This window comes from Sarcophilus harrisii, chromosome 4 (assembly GCF_902635505.1).
Source record: "Sarcophilus harrisii chromosome 4, mSarHar1.11, whole genome shotgun sequence".
In the NCBI taxonomy this organism is placed as follows: Eukaryota; Metazoa; Chordata; class Mammalia; order Dasyuromorphia; family Dasyuridae; genus Sarcophilus; species Sarcophilus harrisii.
The window spans coordinates 258,680,233-258,706,899 of NC_045429.1; the positions used below are offsets into that span (position 1 = coordinate 258,680,233).

Genomic DNA, 26,667 nt, shown 5'->3' on the forward strand with positions numbered 1-26,667 from the left:
ATCTTCATATTGGCTGAAAGAATAAGTCAGTAGTACTGCTGATAGCATAAATGCTATTACCTACACAGAGGGGCAGCGTGACTTAATGGGTTAGGCCATATGCTGGAAATTCTTAGGTTGTGAGTTCTAATCCTTGTTCTCTCCTATTCACTTGCTGTGGGATGCTAGCCAGATTCATGTAATATCTCTCTTTTTGTCTCTCTCCTTCATCCCTGCAATCCCGTGGATTAAAATGCTAACCTTCCTGACTAAACCATGTTCTTAAGAGATGGCCTATAGAGGTTTGGAGGCTCTCCAAAACCATGCAATGAGATTGAGTATTTACAAATAACTGATGGAGGATTTATTGATTACCTTAGCTTAATAGAAGTTGGTTGGTAATAATTTTGTAATTGTCGTTTCTCTACATCCAATGAATGGCCTCAACAAAGTGACTACTCACATATATTAGAAACCTCTCAAGATTTCCATTAGATTTGAAAGCCTTGTTGTAAGAGGGTTCATTTACAACATTTTGTTGTAAGACGTGGTTCTCTGAGGTAAGCAGAAAAATCTAGTGGAAATTTAAGCACTGTAAAATCAAAATTCATAAATTTTAAAAAATCACATTTCGGGGGAAAGACTAGAAAATCTCTAGGATAATTTATACTTTTCTTATTCTGTTGTTCCCATTATGAAATAGAAGACTTTGCAGTAAAATATTTAAATTGCAACTTAGATGATAGGGTGAAATACATTTTTAATGTAAAGAAAGGACAATATAGCTATGTACGCTATGTATTCACAAATTTATTTTTCACTTTTCAATAGTCAAAAAGCTAAGAAGGTAGCATGTTTGCAGCACTTTGTATATGCTGACTATTTCTTTCTCTCTTCTTACTGCATCCTCTTCTTATCCTCTATTTCTTCCTCATAGGATGCATAATTTCAGTGAAAGCATGTCTAAACCATCAGGTTCAAAAGAATAGGGAAAAATCTCCAGAAGGAAGTAATCCTTCTTGGACTTTTTCTTGCTGCCAGTCTTGGCAAAGATGTGAATTTTTCGGCTAAATCTGATAAAACTTCCCATTCCTACCTGTAAAATTGGAGGATGGTTATTGTCAATTTCTACTAGGGAGTATACCAATTTATATTATTTTGATATACTTATATTTCCACTGATTAGTGCAACACCTGGCTCACAGTAGACACTTAAAAACCCTTTTTGAATGAATGAGTCATTGTTAGGCTTGGAAATGAACATACTCCTTAAAGGATATGGTATTTGGCTACTTGGCAGGATATGTTTTAGCAGTCCAGAATTATTATTCACATAATGTAAAAAGTCATGCTTTGTACCTGTAGGACAATGTCTAATGTATTGAGTTTGGCATTTGCAAAATAACTCCAACTTCATGGCTATATTTATGTGAGATCCTTGGGAGAACTACATATGCTTTCCCCATCTTGTAGTTTTTGTTTCTATCAGGGAAGAGATGATAAAAATATAATAAGTGGAAATGACTCAAATCTAGTAAATCTGGAGATACTGCTCTGCAGAAACAAAAGCATTTTATAGTTGAGGACAAAAAAGTAGGCCCATATAGGGTCTTCTACTCAAAAGAATATTGGCATATTTACATATATTGGGTATACATATGTATGCACACACATATTAAGTATGTAAATTGTATAAAATAACATCTATACATGAATTGCTTATATGCTGATATATGTGTACACATAATAATATAATAACTAAGTTAAAATATTTCTTAGTAAATATTCTTAACAAGCTAATTTATTATATGATTATAGGTATCTGCATCATTTATACACAAATATGTTAAACATGAATAATGTTATATAATATGCATGTGCATATAATTTAGAGGTGTATTATTAGTAACTCATCTATATAATCTAATATGTTCACTTGCATTTGTTTTCTTTAAAGTTTAACATAATCCTTAATGGTCAATTAACTGGAAAGCTTTTTTATTTTTTTAAACAGGTTCTTTTTCTGAGCCCTTACAGAAAGGGCAAAAACTTTTGATCCAGCTTCAAGTTTCTGAGGGAATCTATTGTGATCGTTTGGATGGAATTAATGTTGCTTCAGGAACTATTGGTATGAATATGTGTTCCTATATTTTAAAATTAAGTAAATAAAATGTAGAAAAGTACCACTGTATACTTGAATAAAGAGCTGGTTTTTTAAATCAGAATGCCCTATGTTCACTGCCCCTCACACATACTAGTTATGTGATCTTGGACAAGTCACTTTCAATCTTTCAATCTCCCGGGCAAGTCTTTAAAATTATTAATCTGGTGCTGATCTTCAGTGGTAGTAGCAGTTGCTTGCATCATTCATTTGGATTAAAATCAAATCAATTCAAATATACACAGGCTGTATTCACATACTTGTGGGTGTGGAAAGTAGGAAGGAGTCTTGCTGTGAATCTGCTCTTATGTGTGCTTAAAAGATAATTTTGGATGGATTTTTCTTAGTTGTGAAATCTTTCTAATTGATCATATCCCAGTGAAACAGACTGGGCAGCCAATCTTTACATCTGATGATGTTATAATGATAGATATGACTAAAAAGGGTGTTATAGAAGAAACACAAGCTAAAATGGCTTCTCAGTCATATAAATCGTGTCTTAGAATAATTCAGTAGACAAAAAACATTCATTGCCCTAGAAGGTCCAAAAGTTTACTGGGGAAGAAAAAGCAGAGAAAGAAGCTGAAAAGCTGAGGAGTGCAGGAAGGGAAGAAAAAGAGGGTGCTATGTCTACAGGAATGATGAAATCCTATCGCCAGATAGGAAATCATGAGGTATCTACCTGGGTTCCCTCATAAAATCGGGCTATCCACTCTCTAATCAAAGGCCATGATCTGTACAGAGGTTTTTTGGTAGTACCTCGTATATTCTAGATTCTCAATTAAGTCTCAGAAATGCCCTCTTTGGGTCATGTCTCATTTTCATTAAAATAATGAGAAACAATGATATTTACTAGACTGGTGAAGTTTATTCAGTTAGTATCATCACCAACCTTCTAATTTTCAACAAAAACTTACTGTGCCAGGTATATAGGGCTAGAAAGATGATAAGATGTAGTCTTAAATATCCCACAATTCAGTTTCTTTCAAGTTTTTGTGATAATAGACTGAAATGAACAAAGAAATAATAGGGCTTTTTTCCTTCTATCATGCTGGGTCCATAATTATCTACCATGAAGCAAATAAAATTGCAACATAAATGATAGATTTAGCTTCTCTTAATCTTCATTAATAAGGATGTTCAAAGAAATACTGCATTAATTGATTAAGGGAAATGTTGGACTAATTCTGTATTAAATGGCAAACTTTTTTCAATTTTGCTTGCAAAAAGTAAAAGCTTTTTTGCTGCTTTAAATTTCCAAAATATATCAGTATACTTTCATGCACCTTGAAGGCCAATTCTCATTATGTAAAACCCATAGATATAGAAAGTGTATGAGATCCCCAATTGATAAATGATTGAAGTATATTAACAATTTTCAGATGATGAAATTAAAGCCATTTATGGTTATGTGAAAAAATGCTCTAAATCACTATTGATTAAAGAAATGCAGATGAAAACAACTCTGAGATACCACCTTATACCTCTCAGATTGGCTAAGATGACAAGAAAAGATAATGATAAGTGTTGGAGGGGATGTGGGAAAACTGGGACACTGATGCCTTGTTGGTGGAGTTGTCAAACAATCCCACTATTCTGGAGAGCGATTTGAAATTATGTCCAAAGATCTATCAAACTGTGCATACCCTTTGACCCAACAGTGCCATTATTGGGTCTGTATCCCAAGAAAATCATAAAGGAGAGAAAAGGGCCCAAATGTGCAAAAATGTTTGTAGCAGCTTTTTTTGTGGTAGCAAAGAATTGGAAAAGGAGTGGATGTTCATCAATTGGGGAATGGCTGAACAAGCTGTGGTACATGAAATTAACGGAATATTATTGTTCCATAAAATGATGAACAAGCTGATTATAGAAGGGCCTGGAAAGATTTATGTGAACAGATGCTGAGTGAAACAAGCAGAATCAAGAATACATTGTACACAATAATGGCAAGAATGTGTGATGATCAACTGAACAATTCAATTCTTCTCAATGGTTCAATGATCTAAAGCAAGACTTTGGACAGAAAATGCCATCTGCATCCAGAAAAAAATCTAAGGAGACTGAATGTAAATCAACACATGCTATGTTCACTTGTTTTTTCTGTTTATTTATTTATTTTTTTATCTCTCCCATGTTTTTCCCCTTTTTGTCTGATTTTTTCCTCTCCCAATGTGATTCATAAAGCAATTGCATTAAAAATAAATAAACTTACTAAAATAAATACTAAATACTAAAATAAAAATAAATAAATAAGTGTATGAGACTGAAAAAAAATCTGCCATAACCCAGGCTATATTCAAGATGTCCTCTTTTCTCCTCTTTTCTCTCATTTCTCTTCTCCTTTCCCTCCAGTTTTTCCCTTTTATCTCTCCTCCTTTTTAATTTCTCTTTTTCTTTCCATTTCCTTTTCTCTTTCTTCTGTATTTACTCTTTTTTGCTTCTTCCTTTGCCATTCAAAAAAAATTAATATCAACTTTTAAAATTGGTCTTTTCTCATAAATCAACAGTGAAGAAAAATCTCTTACCATTTAGTGTGCCATTCATTTAGGTTCTAGTTCATTGAGGTTTTCCTATACTTGCTAATTAGTAAACATTCTTTAAGTACTTGTATTATGCCAGATGTTGTAGGAGACAGAGAGCGGACTAATTATACAAATAAGTTTTTTTGGCCTTCTTTCTCTTGGGAAAGTTATTGCTGAGAAATGTGAGTTCTGGAGAATTGGGAATTATATTTAAAATGGAGCTTGCCACTTTATGTTTATAATGAAAGAAAGACCTGAAGGAATATAGCTGGACTACATCAAGTAAATCTCAGTTAAGACTTTAACCCTTTTGTCTGAAGAGAATCATATTCTGAAATCAAGTACCTAAAGACATTTTCTTTGATAAGTCTAACAGGATAAAAGAATGATGTAAATTACTGGAAACCAAAACAATGGTAATAAATCCTTTTCTTCTAGAAGAGAAAATGCATCCCACCCTAGCCCTGCCCCTACTCCATGCATACTAAATAGCATAAAACACCAAAGAAACAAATTATATATTAAGAGCAGAGATTTCAGAGGGATTCTAGTAGACAAGTCTTAAAATATGATGGTATTTTTCTCTACAGATTTTACTGCCTTCCTTAACCACTTTGACTTCCTTTTAAGAACCAAATAAAATCCTATCTTTTACTGGAAATCTTTCCCAATCCTTCTTAATTCTAGTGCTTTCCCTATTATTTCTTATTTGTCCTGTATGCCATTTGGTTTGTATATTTTTGTATATTTTCTCCCTCATTAAATTGTAAGCTCCTTAAGGACAGGGATTGTCATTTGCCTCCTTTTTATATCCCCACTGTTTCATACAGTACCTGATACATAGTAGGTATTTAAAAAATGTTTATGAACTGATTGATTATAGATTTATTTCTAAACCTTACATAAGCTTTATACAATGTTTCAGTTTCCTTACATGGCTCACAGCTTATCAGTATCATTGCCACTTGGGTACACATGGGACAATATAAAGATATTTAGAGCATGCACATTGATCTTATCAAATTACATGTAAAATTTTAAATATCTGTAATAAAAGTTTTTTTTAAAATCCTTTTTTACATTTTTACCCTTTTTTTTCATTTTATCCTCTGTAGTTATCTTTTGCTATGCTTATTAATTTCCTGTGTCTTCTACTTGCTCCAGGGGTTTATGGGAAGGTGCAGCTCCATAGTGCATACCCCAGGAAGGCCTGGACACATCTTGGAGCTGACATTGCATCAGGAAATGAGAGGTGAGAGGCCAAAGTTAGTTTGGATCAGTATGTATGCTTGCTATTAATAATGCTTCACCTTAAAGTGTTATTTCAATGCAAAGTTAATTATTAAATGAAGTCACCTTCAGAAATATTTATTAATGAAAGATTAGTAACTTAGAGTTTGAAGGAATTCCTTCAGAGACATGCATTTTAGAGTTATATAAAAAACCTTACCAGTTCAGACTAAATAGGGGAGATGCCAGTCTATCTGAATAATTGAAAAGCATGAATTATAGACAAATCTAAAGGAAAATTAATTGTATTACTTAGAAACCATAGGGTTATTTGAACTAGGCAAAAACTGTTAGCAAAAAAATTTTTAGAGGGCTTGTTTGAATGAAAATACAAATGCTTTATATTTAGCAAATTAATTTTAGGTACAATTGTGCTAACAAACTTACTTTTTGGATCTAATTTTCATTATTTGTAAAATGAGTGTATTTGACTCAATGACCTCTGAAATCTCTACTTCTCAACTTATTGTACTAGTTGAAAACTATTTATTCTTTAAGTAGCATATAAGTTTTCCTACAACTTTGTTTATAATAAGGGTTTGCTAAGCAATTGTTTTCTCTTTGATTCTTCTTTTTTTACCCTAGTATTAATTTTACTTAGTGACAACTCAGAATTCATGTTATTTCCTATATCAGGGATTTTTTTGGTGGAGACTAATGTTTGGTTAGAAAAGTTTTTACTTGAACTTTTGTAAATGTCCTACCTACAGAATCAACCAGAGAAATGAGAAAAGGACATCCTGTAACAAAATAAATTTTCTTTGGTGGTACTATGAGTAGAAATGGGAAAATTTGAAAAAGGGTCACTTTTTTTTTTTGCAAGCATAATTTCCATTTTAAACATCTTGAGGTAAGATGCTGTTGTAATCTCTAGGTAGCAATATCTGACAAGTTACTGTAAACACAAGACTAAAGCTCAAAGAAAATATTAGGATTGGAGATAATAAAATTAAATAAATTAATTAACAAACATTTATTAATCACTTACTACATATCAGATACTGTGATAAGCTCTGATTATATAGAAAGAAGGAAGAGGATATAATTAACAGACAAAATGACATTATAATTCAGAAGGATTAGTGAAACTTTCAGTAAAACATGAGATTTTAGTTGGAACTTAAAGAAAACTAGGGAGGTGGAGCAGAGGAAGAGGGTGTTCCAAGTGTGAGGGATAGGTAGAGAAGATTTCTGGAGTTGAGAAATGGAATGTCTTGTTTGTGGAATGGTCAGAAGGTCAGTGTTATTGGAAGAAAGGGTATGTATTAGAAAATAAAGTGTAAAAAGCTGGAAAAATAAAAGAAGGCTAGGTTAAAAAGAGCTTTGAATAACAAACTGAGCATTTTGTATCTGCTCCTGGGGATGATTGAAAGCCATTGGAATTTATTGGTGATAGTGATAGCCTGATCAGACTTATGCTTTAGAAAAATCATTTTAGTAACTGAATGAAAATGGAGAGAAACTTGAGGCATGGAGATCCACAAGCAGTCCACTACAGTAATCTAGATATGAGGTGACAAGATTACCAAAATGTGGCAGCATCAGAAAAGAGAAAGAAAGTTTTCTGAGAGACGTTACAAAGATAAAATTGATGGGCCTTGGCAATAGATTTAATATGGAGATAAGTAATGGGGAATAGAGAACGATTCCAAAGATAGGAGACTAAGGGACTGAGAAAAAAGTGTTTCCCTCTACTGTAAAAAGAAGAAAGCATGGGTGGGGGCCGTTGTTAGTGAGAAAAATAATGAACTCCATTGTGGACTTGTTGAGTTTATGATGTCTCCTGGACATCCAGTTTGACACCATGCTATTGGAGATTTGTGATCTGAGATCATCAGAAAGATTGGGACAGATTAAGTAGACCTGAGAATCATTAGTCTACCATCAATCTCCCCATGTTCTTAATTATTGCACTTAGTACCTTTATCAATAATTATTGGATTGTATTTCTGCTTGACTTTTTTGTGTATAAAGGTAGACTTTAATACTTAGCTATGTTGTAGGCTGCTAGAGGTCAGGATCTATATATGTGTGTGTGTGTGTGTGTGTGTGTGTGTGTGTGTGTGTATGTGTGTGTGTGTATTCTCTCAAATGTTTATCATAGAAACAAAAAACTCAAGCATCTGCCAATTAAAGAAACAGATAATAACCAAATCTTCCTAAACAACACCCAAAACAAAACAATAAAAAAAATGTAACTAAATGAAAATTTGTGTCAAACTGATTTTTTCATGTAAAGAAGAATTTTATGATAATAATGATTAGAAACATATATATAGTAAGAGCTATATAAATGTTTATTATGATAATGATGTGCCAGAGCACTGTGTTAAATGCTTTACAATTATTATTTTATTTATTCTTCACCACAACCATTGGAGGTAGGTGACAAATTATTCCTATTTTATAGATGAGAAAACTGAGGTAAACAGATTAAGCAACTTTCCCAAAGTAATACAACTAGTATGTATATGGCGACAGATTTGAACATTAGTTCTTCCTGATTCCAGGTCCAGTTCTCTATTCATTGTGCCACCTACCTGACCATTCAGGGCTTTGACTACCTCTAGATATATTGGTATAAGAAAGTTACCACTACTTCTTGTATAGAAGAATGTTGTTCCACCTTGAATGGAAGTGTAAAGAGGGACTAAGCACTGAAGTAATTAATGTTGTCTTAAACAATCTGAAAATATAAATTTTATAAGATTTGGGATTATGTCTTATTTAAAGTAGACATTTAGCATTGTGCTTTTTACATCACATTTACTAAGTGTTTCTATTGATGTTATTCAATAAATTTAAATAAAATTGGCTGATGATTAGCTATAGAAGAAAAATACCAAATCTCTTGTAAAGTCATAAGTCATTCACCCCATAACCATCTTTTTCTTATAAGAAAAAAAAAGTCCTATGCCTAGAATAGCCTAAAAGCCTGGGGTTATATGCAGCCATTATTATTTAGCTTTAGCAGAATTTTAGTTCAGTTAACAAGACAGTTTAAATTGTGTGTTTATATGTATAAATATATATATATATATATATATATATATATATATACACACATATATATATATGTCTCATGCATGGTTTTAAAAGAGTTTTAAAGGTGATTTAGGAAGCATATAATTATGCTGCCTTTATACTTTGGAGATATATTTTCTTTCATCTGTGTAATGTATTAATGGCAAGAGAATGGAAAATGTGCAGATATTTTATTTATCCTTTTAAAAAGTTATCTTTCAGGAGAGTTCCACTGTGATTATTCATATTTTCCTCCCTTTCTTTTCCCATCTGGTTCCCATTTTTGGTTACGATTATGGTCACAAACAACTCTTCATCTTTCTAGTTTTATATTCAGAACAATTGAGGTCTCTTCTCTCTCCTGTATAATGCTCATTAACATCAATCAAAGATACTGCATACATCAAAGACTGGAACAATCATTAAGGCAGGATTCTTTGAAATGGGGAAGGTAGAAACTGGGGAAGTGAGAATAGAACCAGGTGACATGGACATCATGGTATGAGAGTAAAATAAAAACTAATATTTAAAGGGTACAGTTTCACCACCACTGGGATGAAAATTGTGTATAACATCTTGTGTGAGAAGTTGTGTTACATCACTCTAGACTTCAATTAGGAGATGTATACTCTTCTCTAGAAAAGAGTCTTCATGGTCTGGCTATCACCAAACCAAACAGGTTATCTGATGCCAGAAGCTCTCTTTCAACCATCTTTCTTAAGTATGGGATCCATGAAACTATCTTCAACTCAATCATAAAGTGTGATGTTAACATCTATAAGGATCTGTTTGCCAATATCATATTGTATGTAGCTAGGTATTGCTCTCTGGTTGCCGAAGGAAATTAGATTGGTGTTAGCATATTGGGGTGCAGAGGATCTTTAAGTGTATGCTGACTTAAGACCACTTCAAATAAAAGTGCACACATTAAAGGAAAAAAAAATGCACTATATCCTTTTTTGGACTGCCTATAGAATATAAACCCCATGATGGTGGAAACTATTTCATTTCTGTTTTTATATTCCTAATTCCTGGAGCTATTGTATCTGGTCAATAGCAGATGCCTCAAAAATATCCATGGATCTCCACGGAATGATTAACAGTATCTCTCCTCAAATTGTTCATGGTCCTTAGTCTGGACTTCCTTGACTTTTTCACTTTGAATAATAAGATCATAAACTTTAGAGACAGAAGGGACTTTAAAATTCATCTCATTCATTTCCTATATTCTTAATTATATCAACTTGATCAAATCACCTAATCTATCTGAGTTAAAGTTATTCATTGATAAAATGAATATCAAACTTATACTATTTACCTTGTAAGGCATATTAGGGAGAAAGCACTTTGTAAACCTAAGCAGCCAGGTGGTTCAGTGGCTTAGAGAGTCAGGAAGTAGAATAGTCAAATCTTGTTCAGACACTTGCTAGCCAAGTGATCCTGGCTAGTCACACAGGAAAAATAGTAGAAACAGGATTTAATCCCATATTCTCTGGCTCCAAATTCAGTGCTTTTTTCATACAGCATCTTTTACTTGATATTATGGTTATTTATGCATAGGTTGTAGCTTCCTCCTCCCTTTGTAATTAAAAGCTGTGTGAAGGGAGGTACTTTATTGTGTCCAGCACAGTGCCCTTCATATAGTTAGTTTAGTAAATGCTTGTTTATTCACTTGATTTCTCTGTCTGGTTCCTCTTCTTCACAACCTCTAATCAAGTTATTTTTATGAATTCCTTAAGGTACTTCCCTATAGAGAACAAATGAATTCCCAAGACACATATTTCCCAAACACTGCTTCATTAACCAGGCAAAAGCATAGCCCAAGGGATTTCCAATATATTATTGCCCAGGGTGAGAAACTCCCTCTTTCCTGTTTTGAGATACTCTTTATCTCTGAGTGCTGAACAGAGATTTAAGGCCAAGGACTTTGTGACCAACTATTCCTTAAATGGAAAGCACGTTGAATGTAGGACCTGAAGAGAAGAATCAGAAAAACAAATGCACATAGTCTATTAACTTCTCTCATTTCTGTAATACTCATCCATGATCATAGATTTCAAGCTAAAAGGAACTTTAGAGGCTATTGGGTTCAGTATCCTCTCTTTAAAGATGAGAAGTTAAGGGTAAAAGACTAAATGATTTCTTCAGGGCCACATGGCTAACAAGTGGTTGAAACAAGATTTGAAAAATTCAAGCTTTTGCCAGTTCAGTAATCAGGCTACTTCCAGATGTGTGATTTTGGACAACTTGACCAAGTTTCATTTCAGTGGCTTGGTAGGGAGATCAATGCATTAAGCCTCAGAGAATCTGGTTTTGAGTCCCAGGACTACTATGTACTCTATGACTTTTAAACTTTCTGGACCTCAGTTTCCTTATCTGTAATAAGAGAGAGTTGAGCTAAATAATCTTTGAAAGGAAAGGAAAATGGAACAAACATTTATTAAGTACCTTTTATGTGCCATGAACTGTACTTTAAAATATTTGCTGAATTGATTTCTGAGATTCACTCCAGTTTTCTATAGATCTCATCAAAATTTTTTGATATACATATCACTATGACAGATATCAGGTATAAGACAGTGTCTGGTAGGACTTCTTAAACTTTTCTCACTCACAACCCTTTTTCTCCTGAGAAATTTTTATGTAACCCCAGATATTTAGATGTGTAAAATAGGTATACAAATCAAACATACACTGTTAATAAATCATAAATCTATTTTAAAACAATTCTTTGGTATACATATTATTTTGATTTGTTGGTTTCCTTTGATCTCAACGAGGATCAAAATGACATCACAATATTAGAGCCAAATTACAATGTATCTGACAATGGCTGATCAAACCAATATGAGATCGGAATGCTCTGCCACAGTTTGGATACAAAGAAGTCCTATGAACATTTGGGGTGACTTCTTTAATCTTGAATTTCTTTGGGGATAATTCAATTCTTTTTTGCTTATAGAGCACAGTACCTTCTCTGAAAGTACATGTTGGTACATGGTACCTTCTCTGAAGGTACATGGTACACCATGTTGGGTGGTCCTGTGCCAGTATCTCCCATGTCATTTAGTCAATTCTAAAGTTCTTGAGAGATATTTTGAGAGTATTCTTATATTGTTTTTTCTGACCACCTTGTAAGAACTTGCCCTGTGTGGGTGCTCCATTAAAAAAAATTGTTGAGAAGAGTACATTTGATATTCAAACAATATAGCCAGCCCAATGGAATTGTGATCTCTGCAGTACCATTTATTAAAGATAAAAGCAAATTTGCATACTGAGATGGATAGGCTTGTTTATGTTTACATAAAGAATTAAATCTTGGTGGAATATTTGATTCCTTTTACTGTTGTCAAATTTTTCACAACCTTCACATTTAGTTATGGTGTATGGCATCAATAGAACTTTAGAACATTCTTAATTATAGCAGTCTGGTTCAAATCACCTGATCTCTCTCTCTCTCTCTCTCTCTCTCTCTCTCTCTCTCTCTCTTTCTCCTCTCTCTCTCTGTCTCTGTTTAAAATTAGTTATTGATAAAATGAGGATCAACTTTATACCACTTATCTTATATATTATTATAAAGGAAGTACTTTGTGGCTTAGAGAGTCTGGAAATAGAGTGGTCAAATCATGTTTCAGACACTTTGCCAGCAAAAGGACCCTTGGTGACACACTTAGCCTCTTTTACACTCAGCTTTCTCATCAAGTGGGCTCTAAAGTCCTTTACAATTCTGAATCTGTGATCTGGGCTGAATATTGTAGAAATGAGTAAAACCTTTAAATAACAATATTCTTAAGTTTTGGGAAGATTTCAAATATTATTTCTTAGATTATGGTATTTATTTAGTTTTTTTTATCTTTTGGGAAGATCTATGATTTCCTTATTCATTTCATCTCTGAGATCAATGTTTTGCTTGCATAGAGATTACATGCTCAGCAAAATTGGATTTTACATCTCTTCAAATCACATATTTTGCATAACGTAAGATTTAATTAAGATTTTTTTTTCATTCACTTATCTACTCTTCTAACAGATTTTCCTTTACTTTGATATATTTTTATGGCAATTAGTTGTTTTCTCTTTTACTTTTGAGAGATTTAACACCATGGATTCAATTTTTATTGTTCTGCTAATTATTTCTTCAGTAAAAGTCACACATTTTGCTATAGATTCCCTTCTAACTTTCATTTTCAAAAATCTTAGTTCTCTCTTGAATCACTTATGACTGGGCATAGCTGGTTCAGTTCATTAATGCTCCATTAGAAATGATTTGGTTGATCTCGTTGCTGAGGATGGCCTGGTCCATCAGAACTGGTCATCATATAGTATTGTTGTTGAAGTATATAATGATCTCCTGGTCCTGCTCATTTCACTCAGCATCAGTTCGTGTGAGTCTCTCCAGGCCTTTCTGAAATTATCCTGTTGGTCATTTCTTACAGAACAGTAATATTCCATAATATTCATATACCACAATTTATTCAGCCATTCTCCAACTGATGGACATCCATTCAGTTTCCAGTTTTTAGCCACTACAAAAAGGGCTGCCACAAACATTCGTGCACATACAGGTCCCTTTCCCTTCTTTATAATCTCTTTGGGATATAATCCCAGTAGTAACACTGCTGGATCAAAGGGTATGCACAGTTTGATAACTTTTTGAGCATAGTTCAAACTACTCTCCAAAATGGTTGGATTCATTCACAACTCCACCAACAATGCATCAATGTCCCAGTTTTCCGCATCCCTCCAACAATCATCATTACTTTTTCCTGTCATCTTAGCCAATCTGACAGGTGTGTAGTGGTATCTTAGAGTTGTCTTAATTTGCATTTCTCTGATTAATAATGACTTGGAGCATCTTTTCATATGACTAGAAATAGTTTCAATTTCTTCATCTGAGAATTGTCTGTTCATATCCTTTGACCATTTTTCAATTGGAGAATGGCTTGATTTTTTATAAATTAGAGTTAATTCTCTATATATTTTGGAAATGAGGTCTTTATCGGAACCTTTGACTGTAAAAATATTTTCCCAGTTTATTGCTTCCCTTCTAATCTTGTCTGCATTAGTTTTGTTTGTACAAAAACTTTTCAGTTTGGTATAATTGAAATTTTCTATTTTGTGATCAGTAATGATCTCTAGTTCTTCTTTGGTCATAAAGACCTTCCCCTTCCACAGGTCTGAGAGGTAAACTATCCTGTGTTCCTCTAATTTAGGGAATTCACTTTTCAATGACCTCAGTTCATACCTTATAAGGCTTCAAGGTGGAAAGGACTAGTCATAGATGGATACCAGTTTCCTTTTCTTCAGAACTAGTATAGCATCTTGATTTTCTGTTCTATTCTATCTTTTCTTTAATTCAGATGTAAGATGGTATAAGTCAATCCCAGGAGGGGATAATAGGTTACTATTAGTTACTATAATAGGTTACTATAGGTTATTAGATAAGAGAAGAGGGCATATAAAAGACGAGTCACAAAGATAGCCCAATTGATTGATGATTAGATAAGGAGATAGGTGAAGAAGAGAATAAGAAGTTAATAATGACACCTAGTTGACAAGCCCAGTTAATTAGGAAGATGGTGATATGTGTCCCAGTTTTAAAACTATGAGTTGTAATTGGGGCCCAAAAACCTCTGAAGAGATAGATTTCAGAGTCTGTGAATTTCAATGAGAAAAAAAAGTCATTACTTTTTCTTTGAAAACCAACCTCTAACTGAACTTTAGCATTTCCATAAATTATTTTAAAGATCATCATCTATTTTAAAGATCATCATTTTGATGATCTTTAAGGGTTCTGTAAGTTCACTAAACTGCCAAAGGGTACGTTCTAATTTTTTTTTTTTTAAAGAAACCTTATAGTACACACTCTTACTTTGTAAACTCCAGTGGGTTATATAATCTCCTATTTCTACACATCTAGTCCCAGATATCTTCTGAGCTTCATTCCCATATTCTCAATTGCCTATTAAAAACTGGATGTCCTGTGGCAGCTAAGTGGCATAGTGTCTAGAGCACTAGCCCTGAAGTCAGGAGGACTTGAGTTCAAATCTGGTCTCAGATACTTAACAATTCCTAGCTGTGTGACCCTGGGTAAGTTATTTAGCCCCATTCAAAAAAAAAAAAAAAAAAATATATATATATATATATATATATATATATATATATATATAATGTCCTAAAGACATCTCAAACTCACTATATCCAAAAATTGAATTTTCCCCTCAGTCCCCAAGATTCGTAATTTTGGCAGTATTCTCAACTCTTTACTCTCTTTCATCCTAAATATCCAATTACTTACCAAATCTTGATGTCTCTGTCTCTCCAGCATCTCACAAACTTTACAAAACATAAAATCTTTTCTGTTCACACAACCTCTATCTAAATTCAAGCTTTGTTCAGTCACTTCAGTTGTATCCAACTCTTTGTGACTCCATTTGGGGTTTTCTTGGCAAAGATTTTGGAGTGGTTTGCTATTTCCATATGCAAATCATTTGACAGACGAAGAAACTGAGGCAAACATGATTACTAGACTTATCTAAGATCACATAACTAGTAATCATTTGAGGTCAGATTTGAATTCAGAAAGATGAATCTTCCTGATTCCAGGCTTATACTATTCACTATGCCACCTAACTTCCCCCAGTTATTAAACAACAACAACAACAACAACTAATTAACAAAACCATTTAGTACTTCTCCCAATTCTCCCCTACCACTGAAAAAAGAAAGTAAAAACAAAACCTTCTTAGCAGATATATGCACTTTACCAAAACAAATCTCTATATTGGCTATATTCAAAACTGTATGTCTCATTCTGCATATTGAATCTATCACTTCTCATTTAGGTAGCATTCTTTATTATCAGTGCTCTGAAATCATGGTTAATCATTGAATTAATCAGAAATCTAACATCTTTTAAATCACATTCTTTAAAAAGCTCATTCTTTTAAAACACACACACACACACACACACACACACACACATACACACACAATGATGTTATTTGGATTCCCTGCCTTAAGTTGTTCACTGCACCTTATAAGTCCATTCTACATCCTGCTGCTGTCAAAGTAATTTTTCTTAAGCACAGATGAGACCATGTAATTTCCCTACTCATTTAACCCCAGTGGCTTTCTATTGCTTTTAGAACAAAATTTAACTTTATTTTGCTTTTAAAGCCTTTCACAACTTGGCTGTAACCTATTTTTTCGAGTCTCATTATATAATCCTCCCCTCCCATTTTTCTATCTAGCCAAAATGGCCTTCACAGTTTTCCTCACATCTGACACTTCATCTCTAGTCTTCATATCTTTGTACTGATTATGCCACATGCCTTAAATGTATTACTTTCTTACCTCCATTTGATAGAATCCCTTATTCTCTTTAAAATGAAGCTCAAGTACCATCTTTTGCCTTAAGTCTTTCATAATTTCCTTGTCTACTTATTTCCTATCTGTTTAACTACCTGATGCTGGAAAAAGAAATGGCAAACTATTCCAGTATGTTTACCAAGAAAACCACAAATGGATTATGGAAGAGTTAGACATAATTAAACATGACCAAACAACAAGAAACTACTTGGTATTTAAGTATTTGGCATGTATTTGTATTTATTTACTTTATACTGATGTTGCATATACATATATACATATGTATGCATGTATTTTTTGTCTCCTACATTAGAATGCAAGCTTCTTGTAATTAGATATCCAACCATTCTTTGTACTTTTATCTCCAGTGCCTAGCAGAGTATCTGACATATAATAGGCACTTAATAAATGCATGTTGATTGATTAATTCTATTCCACTCCTTATGATTCTATAGGATTCTAGTGGAGGATGCAGTTGATTGGAGACCAGAAGACAAGATTGTACTAAGTTCTTCATCTTATGAACCTCATGAAGCAGAAATCCTCACTATAAAGGAAGTTATAGGTCAAAGTGTTAGAATCCATGAATATCTCAACCATCGACACCTTGGTAAGGACTTTGACAATGAAAAAATTGATGAACCTTTGTGAATTGATGACCCTACTGCTTGCTGAAAGGATTATATAGTCTAAGAAGTTATATTGCAGATTGATCTCAGAATTCTATGAATTCTAATCTTAGCTCTGCTATCAAGTCATATGAAGATTAATTATCTGAGTTGATAAGTGCCATTACTTCTCTGGCAGTGATGAAAGTCATAAGAACTCAATGTTAAGATGTTAAGAGATCATCTAGCCCAATTATCTTATTTCAAAGAGGAGAAGACTAATGCATAATGGTATTAAATAATTTCCCCAGTCACATAAATCATAAATAGAAAGTAAACAATTTTAATACTCTACATTTGTATAATGATATATATTTTTCAAATCCTGCAAAATATGTTTTCTCATTTGAGTCTCATAATAACTCTGTGATTTAGACAAAATAAGTAATATTTTACTTATGATCGTATGGAAAAGGTGAAGAACTTACAGATTAAGCACATATTGATCAGAGACTATTAGGTAAATTGATTGAAGCTTTAAGGCCTCAGATTCTGCCTCTCCGGAGTCTCATGGTTTTTGATGAGGCCTGGACTACATTCCATTGTCCAAAGAAGGAATTAAAAAGTATACATGGCTGAAGAAGCTATACATCACCTTATCTATTGCATTCCACTGACCAAATAGAGGAATACAGACTTATGTGACCAATCACACTATATAGAGGATGGGATTTGGGGGGTTCTTTGTCTGAAATATATAAATGTATAAAATGTATAAAAACTGTGAACATTTTCAAGGGAGTGGCTCTCTGTCTTGCTGGGGCTTTGGCTCGCAGACCAGGATGGGGGTCTGCTTCTCGAGATTCCAATAAATAATTCTGCTTTCTACGAGTAATCTCTGAATAGTCAATTTGGGTCGGTCTTTTTGTCCCAAACATGGTGAAAAACCAAAGGGAGATTAAATGATTTGTCCAAATTTAAACATCTAGTAAGTGGTAGAGCCAGACTTCAAACCTGGATTTTTTTTAATGCTTAATGAAAGGCATTTCCCATGATGCTGTTAATATTACTTTCTATTTCTTACAGTTATATTAGAGAAGTAAATATTAGTATTTTTAATAATGGCAAGCTAACAAGCAGGGGGAAAAACCCTCCCCAAACCAAAATCCTTTTCCAAGTTCAAATATCAGTTCTTCAGTCTAACCAGAATTCATTTCCAGTCTCTAGTTTTACAATTCATTTCTTTGGACAGTGAATCATAAAGAGAAAGTTTGTTATAAATTGTTACTTACTTTTCATCACCATGGAACTGATTCTTATGAAATATGCTTGTACAAAGAACATTTTGTTTGTTGACCACTGAAAATGTGAATGCATTTTATTATAAAATGAATGAATTTAATATTGTTCAATAAACATTTATTGAAATAACTACAAAGGAAAGCAAATCCATACCAAGTGCTATGAGAAATTTGAAGAGAAAAGTTGAATCATTCCATAAAGGGCGATCAATCAGCAAGCATTCATTAAGCATTCATATAGGGGTAATGTGCTAAGTATCAAGGGAATTGTTATTCAACCTTCATTTAGAAGAGAACCCATGACATCATAGGGTAAGGACATTACCTTGTTAATTAACATTGCTTGTTAATCAGATGTGAGTCAGAGATCCTTAAAGTTGGCAACTTCAGTCATTCTGCTAGAATCATCAAAGGTATCTTCTATGTTTGACTATGTTTCTACTTTGTAGAAACAAAATATATATAGGAAAAATTCGAAATGCTCTCAGAGGGAGGATTGAGAAAGACTTCTTATAGAAAATGGGTTGTTAGGATTAAAGGAAGCCAGAGAAACCAAGAGACAGAGACAAGAAGGGAGAAATTTCTGGTAAAAGGAACCAGTCAGTGAAAACACGTAAGGTTATGTCTTATGTGAGAAAAAACAAAGAATCCAGAATAGATGCAATTTAGCTTTGTAAAGACCTTGCTAGGGGAGCAATAGGTTTGTTGCTCTACTGTATGCATGTGAGTATTCTGTTCTCTGTTCAAATTCAACTTTCTTTTTACAGTTAGAAATTATCTCAGTGTTGTTGCTGGCTTAGTTGATCTGGGATTCCTCATTTCCATGAAAGTGGTCAGTTGACAATGTACCAACAAACTCTGATGTCTAGAGCTGATAAACTTAAGGAAGGAGGATGGGGACCCCACTAATTGGATAGCTCTGCCCTGGTTTCTGGACGCCAGTTGTCACTGACAGTACCTACCTTATTGAGAACAAATGAATTCTTGCTCTAACACTCACTCTGATCCCAAAGAGAGACAAGTGAGCAGCCTTTTCATTTCTCAGTTGATGCTTGTAGAGAATGCCCGAGGAAAAGAGAGCCTTAATGTGGGTAGGACTTCTGAGGGGGAGAAGTGTTTTCATTTGTCAGTTTCATTGGGTCCCTAGCTGGTGATTTCCGAAATGGACTTTAAAATTGTATTTTCACCCCTTGTCCCCCTCTGTTACAGGAAGTTCCCATTCAATTGAAGATGGCAGGCACATTTCTCTGGCTGCTGAGGTGGGCCTCCTGACTCGAAATATTAAAATCCAGCCTGATGTTCCATGTGGTGGAAGAATGGTCGTGGGGTCCTTTCAAAAGCCCAGTGGAGAAGAATTTTCAGGTATGTGATATTGCACTGGTTCAGTAATTCTAGTCACAGACTAGACTCTTACTAAGTAACAGAATTTTGAGTTTCCTCATCTGTCCAGTGATGGGGCTGGACTTCATCCAGATCAGCAATTCTCTGATTTCATTATCTTAATCTGTGTCCATTTATCAATTTTATGTTAAAGCAATATAGCTGGGAACAATAAGGACATACATTTTTAGCTCAGAAAAAAATATCTTCCTAGAAAAGCACCACAGTATTAGTGGAAAGAATATTGACTTTGAGTTAGAGGTTGTTTGTTATTTTTGAATCATTTCAGTTTGACTGATTGGGGTCATCTTGACAAAGATCCTGGAGTGGTTTGCCATTTCTTTTTCCAGATCATTTTATAAATGAGGAAACTGAGGCAAACAGTGACTTGTTCAGGATCACACAGTTATCAAGTATCTAAGACTGGATTTGAACTCCCAAAGATGCGTATTCTTGACTCCAGGCCCAGCACTCTATTCATTGCATTCTCTAGCTGCTTTTGAGTCAGATGACCTGAGTCGTGTCTCTTTCATTAACTGCCTGTATAATGTTGGGTATCCTCTGACTCTCATTTTCCTTATTTGTAAAATGGAGATGATGTGAACCAATCCCTTTGACTCTATGAGCTTTGATTGGCTATATTTTGCAGTTTCTTCAAACTTGCAGATAACTTAAACCCTGCATGGTTTCTTTGCATTCTGCAGTTTCCATTAGCCATTCCAGGGTCAATGATGGCAAGTTTATAGCGTCGGAAGTTTTTAAAATCTTTTTTTTTTCTTGCAGATTCTTTTATTTAATGATTGATTTTGCTTATTTTTAGGCACACTTTTGGGAGTATCTTTTCAGGTCACTGATGTAGAATATCATTTAATCTTTTGTTGTCTTTTAGTCATAAGTCATTGATTAGAAATCTCCATACTAGAGGCTAGATTCTTACTCTGATGGTTTTTGGTGTGGGCCCAGGTAATGGGATCTTTAATGATGTGTAAGATATGATCCAAGGCCCATTCCTGTCCAAATAATCTACTTATATTAGGTTCATTGGGTGGTTGAGGCTGATCTTTGGTTTGCAGATGAGCAAGCCCTTGCTTAATTCAACCTAGAAAAACAATGATTGTTTAAAAAAAAGAAAAGAAAGAAAATATGATTGGGTACTTTGCAGTGTTCCTAAAACAGAGTTTATATGCTGGGAAAAACTGGAATGACTATCATAACAAAGTTTTATTGTTTTCTTTTATGCTGTCTGATTAAATACCCACAAAATAGGATAAATGTTCATTTTTTTTTGTAATAATAGCTAGTATGTATATAGAGCATTAAAGTTTTCAAAGAACTTTACAAGTATTATCTCATTTCATTTCTACAACAATTCTATGAAGTAGATCCTCATTTCATAGATAAGGAAAATGAGATTAAGTGAGAATACATAACTTGCTCAAAGTTACATGGTCTATATGAATCAGGGGTAAGATCTGAGTTCAGATCTTCCTGATTCCAAGTTCATTACTATAACCACTGTGCTATTTAATCATTTGTGGTGGTTTAAATTAACCCTTGTCTTTATAGTTGTTTTCAATCTGAAATAGTTCTTTTTTTTTCTTTTTGCTATTTTCTATCTGTTATAGTTAAAGTGAAAAATAAACTCTATGCACATTTGTGACTATCAGAAAAATCATCTTAATGAGAAAGGGAAGATACAGCAATCTGATATGGAAAGACAAATAAGACATATTTGTATAAAGGAGGAGGGGAAATGGAAAGGAAGAAAGGAGAATCTTTTTCTCCTAGTGCTATTTTAGAATGGTTTTTCTAGCCCCTTCCCAATCTTATTGAGTGGGACCATATTTAAATAATTCCAGGTTTTGAATTAGAAATATCAGGAGTTTTATCCCAAAGTCTATGAGTCATTGAACTAAGATATTTGCTGTAAGTGCAGTTTCCAAAAGAAGAAACAGCAAAGTGGCTATGCACAAAATCACTTTTTAATTCTTGCTTCAGATCCCTGAGAAGATTAACAATTTGCTGGGGACTAGTTTTCAGTCCTTGTTTCATACACACCCAAATAAAATACACTTATGGCAAAACTTCACTCTTTTTTTTTTCTTCAAAAAAGTGAATTCTAGCTATAAAATTGAGACCCTAGGTATGCACCAATCATTATAAAAAACCAAAATCCTTTGATCAAAAAACAATTTTTCATTCTTTCTCCTGAAGTTGAAGACAGGTATATATTCTCTAGCCTTTTCAAGTCATATTGGCTTACTATGGATTGGAGGAAAGCTAGAAACAAAGTTTCTCTTGCTCTTTAAGGGATTTTTAACAATGGATTTAATATCTTTTAGTCAATCAACAAATGTTTATTAAAATCTGATTGTCATCCTCATTCAATTAAGCCCCAGTGACTTGGCACAAGTTCATTTGTATTTAATGCTTTCTACCTCCCAGTATTTACTTCATTTTCCTCAGTTATAAAATAGGGATCATAATGGTATCTATTTCATGAATTTGTTGTTAGAATCAAAAGAGTTAATTCTTTTAAAATGCTTAGTACAGTGTTGTAGCACATAGTAGGTACTTAATAAATGTTTGTTTCCATATTTCTTTCCTTTCCTTTTTCAATGCTTCTTGAAGCATATTACTGATATGGTCATCTTATGTTTTCATTCAGTATCTCTTTCACTCAGTGGAATTGGAGGCAAAGTTTATCATGTCTACCCTCTCCTTTACATTGGACAACTTCCTAAGGCATAGTCTAAAATTACCTCAAGCATCCAGGTCTAGGATTTAGCTCTTCCACGTCCATTTGGTATAATAGAAAGAAGGCAGAATATGAAGTTAGAAGAAAAGGCTTTCTAGTCTAATTTTAACATTGTATGACCTTTAGCAAATAACTTCTATTTTCTGAACCTCAGTGTCTAAATTTAAAATGGGAGTAATAAATAATCATTGACTCCTTTCTCAAAATGTTTAATTCAATTAAAAAAGACTGTTTTGAGTAACTATACTACAAGGAACTATGCTAGGTACTGAGACTACAAAGACAGAACTATAAATAATCCCTGTTCTCAAAGAGCTTACATTCTCCTGGAGAGGACAGGACAGGAGTGTTTTATAAATGCTAATGGGCCATAGAATTGGGGCTCTTTATTTCTATATTTATTCTAGGAGTCTAGCTTAGACCTACAGATAAGTGCACATGATATTAAGACCTTTTGGTGAGCTATTTATTGAACCTTTAACCAGTTTTTTCTATTCAGATTTTGCCCATAAGAATGTGTTATACCTGAGACTAGTGGGATTTTAAAAATATTTTCATTAAAATTCTTCATTTTCTACTGCTTTTAAACATAACTTTCCTTATAATTTTTTTGGAGAGGGTGCTATAATAATGTCTATTCTATTTTCAGGTACCCTTCAGCTTTCAAATGTGGAAATCCAGAATTTTGGATCTTTGTCCTATCCATCTATTGAATTCAATAATGTATCTTTGGGATCTTGGATCATCTCTTCCACTGTGCACCAGAGCTGTGGAGGGGGTATTTATGTATATTTCAGCAAAAGTATTTTCTTATATGATAATGTTTTGTTTAATACCATTGGCCATGGTATTGATCTAGAAGGTCAAAATCACTCCCTCATCAAGAACCTCATTGTCCTGACAAAGCAGCCACAAAAAGCAATGGACTGGGTAACAGGAATCAAGTTGAACCGGGCCAATGATGTCAACCTTGTGGGGAATGCTATAGCAGGATCAGAGAGAATTGGCTTCCATATCAGGGGCCATAATTGTTCAATGACTGAAAATCTTTGGATTGGAAATGTGGTCCATTCAAGCCTTCATGGACTCCATCTGTATAAAGGAGATGAATTATACAACTGTACTAGGATCTCTGGGTTCCTTTCATACAAGAACTTTGATTATGGGGCCATGTTCCACGTGAAAAGCAACTTGGAGATAGATAATGTGACCCTGGTGGACAATGTTGTTGGCCTTCTTCCATTAATATATACATCCTCTGCTGAACAGTGTGCCTTAGAAAAGAAACAGATAATTCTCAGGAATTCAATCATTGTTGCCACAAGCTCTTCTTTTGACTGCATAGAAGACAGAATTAAACCTCTTTCTGCTGACCTCACATCAAGAGATCGAGCCCCACGTAATCTCAGAGGGGGTCGGGTTGGCATATTGTGGCCTGGATTCACTGGGGAACCAAATCAATGGCCTCAAAATGCATGGCACAAAGTGAAGAATTATCCTTCTGTCTTAGGAATCATGAAGCTTGACGGTTAGTTGACCATGTGGATTTACTTCAGCCACTTGGCACAAACATTTGGGTTCACTGGGTTCCCCTTCCTTAAATTCCCCTTCCTTATTTACAAGCATGGTCAGTGCAATGCAACCTAATCAGTAGATTGCCTCAAGCCTTCTGCCAGGATTCTAGTTTGCATAAATAGAGGAAAAATTCTTATGTCTAAATGCTTTTATTTTTTCCAAGCTAGTTTCATAACTATTTTCTCATTTGTCCTTTACAACTTTAAGAGATAGGTTGGGCAAATGGAATGACCTCCATTTTGCAAATAAAGACACAAAGACATCAAACTGAACTGATTTGCCTGTAGTCAGAAAGACTAGTATTAGGGGAGCTGGGCTTAGAATCCAGGTCACTTGACTCCTGCCCCGTGTTCTTTTCTTGGTCTAATGGGCAGATTTTTTTTTTTTTTTTGTTTTGTTTTTGCTACTGACTCACTCTGAAAGTATTTAATTTTTTTTTTCTTGGTTTGCCCATCTGTAAAATAAATGAGTCAAGTCTTTGAAGAAAATGATTGCCACATGAGAATATAGAACATTATTCTATTTCTAGTAAGAGAGACACATTGAAATATTCTGATTTTTCTTTCTTATACTAAGTCCAGAACTAGAAGGAGCCATTATTTAGGTAAATTAAGATTCAGTAAATTAATTTGGTGAATTAAAAGACAGCAAGATAGCATCTAGATAGTTAGAGAGTAGGATGTGGAATATGGAGACTGGAGCTCAGATCCTAATCCTCAGATACTGTGTGACTCAGAACAACTCACTTAATTACTCTCAGTCTTGGCTTTTTCATTGTGAGCATCAAAATCATGTATGTAAAGTATTGTGAAAACCTTAAAGCAGTACATAAAGGCTAGATGTTATAAATATCATCATTGGCTTTCACTTCATAAATGAGACCCAGAAAAATGAAATGACTTGTGGATGGTTACATAGGTAGTAACCAAGAGAGTTGAGATTGGAATTTAGGTAATCTGTTTTCAGAAATTGTACCAGAAGATATGGTACAATATTCTGTACCATAGAAATTTACATAGGAGAATACTGAATGATGGAATATTTTAAAAAATCACAATCACAAAACACTGGCTTAGTTCTCTTGTGCTTGATGTTCTCATGTAGTCAATACTTTATCTGTCCATTTTAGGAGTCACCTTTTCTGACTTTGTGAATAGCTGCTATAGCAATGACTTAGATGTCTGCATTCTGCCGAATCCTGATAGCACTGGCATTATGCCCCCAATCACAGCTCAGAGGACAAAGATGTTCAAGGTCAAAGATCGGAACAAGTTCTACTTCTCTCTGACTCAATTCAGGTACTACTTTCATCCTATGGAAATGAAGTGATAATTGCCCAAACACATTTAAGTAGTACTAGATGCCTCTCCAAATCTCATATTAGTAATAATAATGTATATTTATTGGTTAACTTGAAAGACTATTAGGGCCAGAAATATCTTCAGAATTATCAAGAAAAGTTAAATTATTTTCCTAAGACTTTTAGTGCAGCAGTTCTTAATCTTTATTTTTTGGACCCCTTTGACAGCATGAAGAAATCTATATATTTGAGAATCATTTATTAAATGAAAATAAAATAAAATACATAAAATAACATAGAAAATAAATTATGTTGAAATACTGCTGTGAAATTTTTAATATTTCATAGCTCTGATATTAGGAATCCCCTTGTGTTAAGTATATTTTGTCATATTCTAATTTTTAAAATTTGGTCTTCTTCCATATAAATATATGGTAATTCTCAATCAGAATGTATAAAGGAGATGATCTTCTTCTTTATGACAAAAACATAAACTTTAGAATATTTTCTAAAACTAAAATAACATCTACTATAGATATAATAGATATGATATCCTGAATTATTTTTTCAAAATGACAACACTAATATGAGATTTTCTTTATTCTTTTCATTAAATGACACATTTTCTTCTTATTTTCTACCATAGGAAGGAAACAGGGAAAATGGTCTGTCTTGAATTGGACTGTGAAGGTTCAATAAAGTATCTTTTTAAAGACTTAGATGGCAGTGCCCTCGATCTGCCACCACCAATTTCTGTTTTTCCAAAATCCAAGTCAGAAAGTGTTGGATCCTGCTTCAGCACAGGTCAGTTGCATCTTAAGATAAGTCTAGAATGTGATTATTGGGAGAGATGTGTGTATATATGGGAAAGAGAGTTCAAGTAATCTGCATGCTAACAAAACAAAACAAAATTAAGCTAAACTAATTAAAAAAATTTTAGGAAGGGAATTAGGACAGGATTTTGCCAATTATATTGTCTATTGTATAGCTACTCTATGGGCATAAGAGGAAATCCAAAGTAGTCTAATAGCCATGGAAGGTATTTTTGTTATTGTTTGTTATTCTTTATTCCAGGTTTAGTAATTATACTCATGAACAATGTTCCATATTTATTTGCAGAGAAAGGTGATATAAATAAACCACATTTCTCTTTCTACTTTGCCACTAAGGACAAAGTCCGTACTTGCATATTTTACCCCTAGTTATCTTGGGTAATGAAAGAAATCCTGTTTTTTTTTTTTTTTTTTTTTTTTTTCTTGCTTCAACTTTTGGGTAGTATGCCATTTGTCAAAATATTAAAATCTCTATTTTTGAATACTTAATTAAAAGATAGGCATTCTTGTTTCGTGGGAAAATTTAAATGAGCAACATGGTGTGGGGAGGTTATTGGAGGAAAAA

The 26,667-nt window shown here is 33.7% G+C and overlaps 1 protein-coding gene across 1 annotated transcript in view; it reads left to right on the plus strand.

The window, feature by feature from the left end:
• The window catches only part of PKHD1 (PKHD1 ciliary IPT domain containing fibrocystin/polyductin), a 611,151-nt gene that overhangs the window by 433,582 nt on the left and 150,902 nt on the right, over nucleotides 1-26,667 (plus strand). Inside the window, 7 exon segments of the mRNA XM_031964731.1 lie at nucleotides 1,994-2,107; nucleotides 5,827-5,914; nucleotides 16,803-16,957; nucleotides 19,466-19,618; nucleotides 23,044-23,922; nucleotides 25,099-25,267; nucleotides 25,916-26,073. Of these exon segments, the coding sequence (XP_031820591.1) occupies nucleotides 1,994-2,107; nucleotides 5,827-5,914; nucleotides 16,803-16,957; nucleotides 19,466-19,618; nucleotides 23,044-23,922; nucleotides 25,099-25,267; nucleotides 25,916-26,073 (1,716 nt within the window).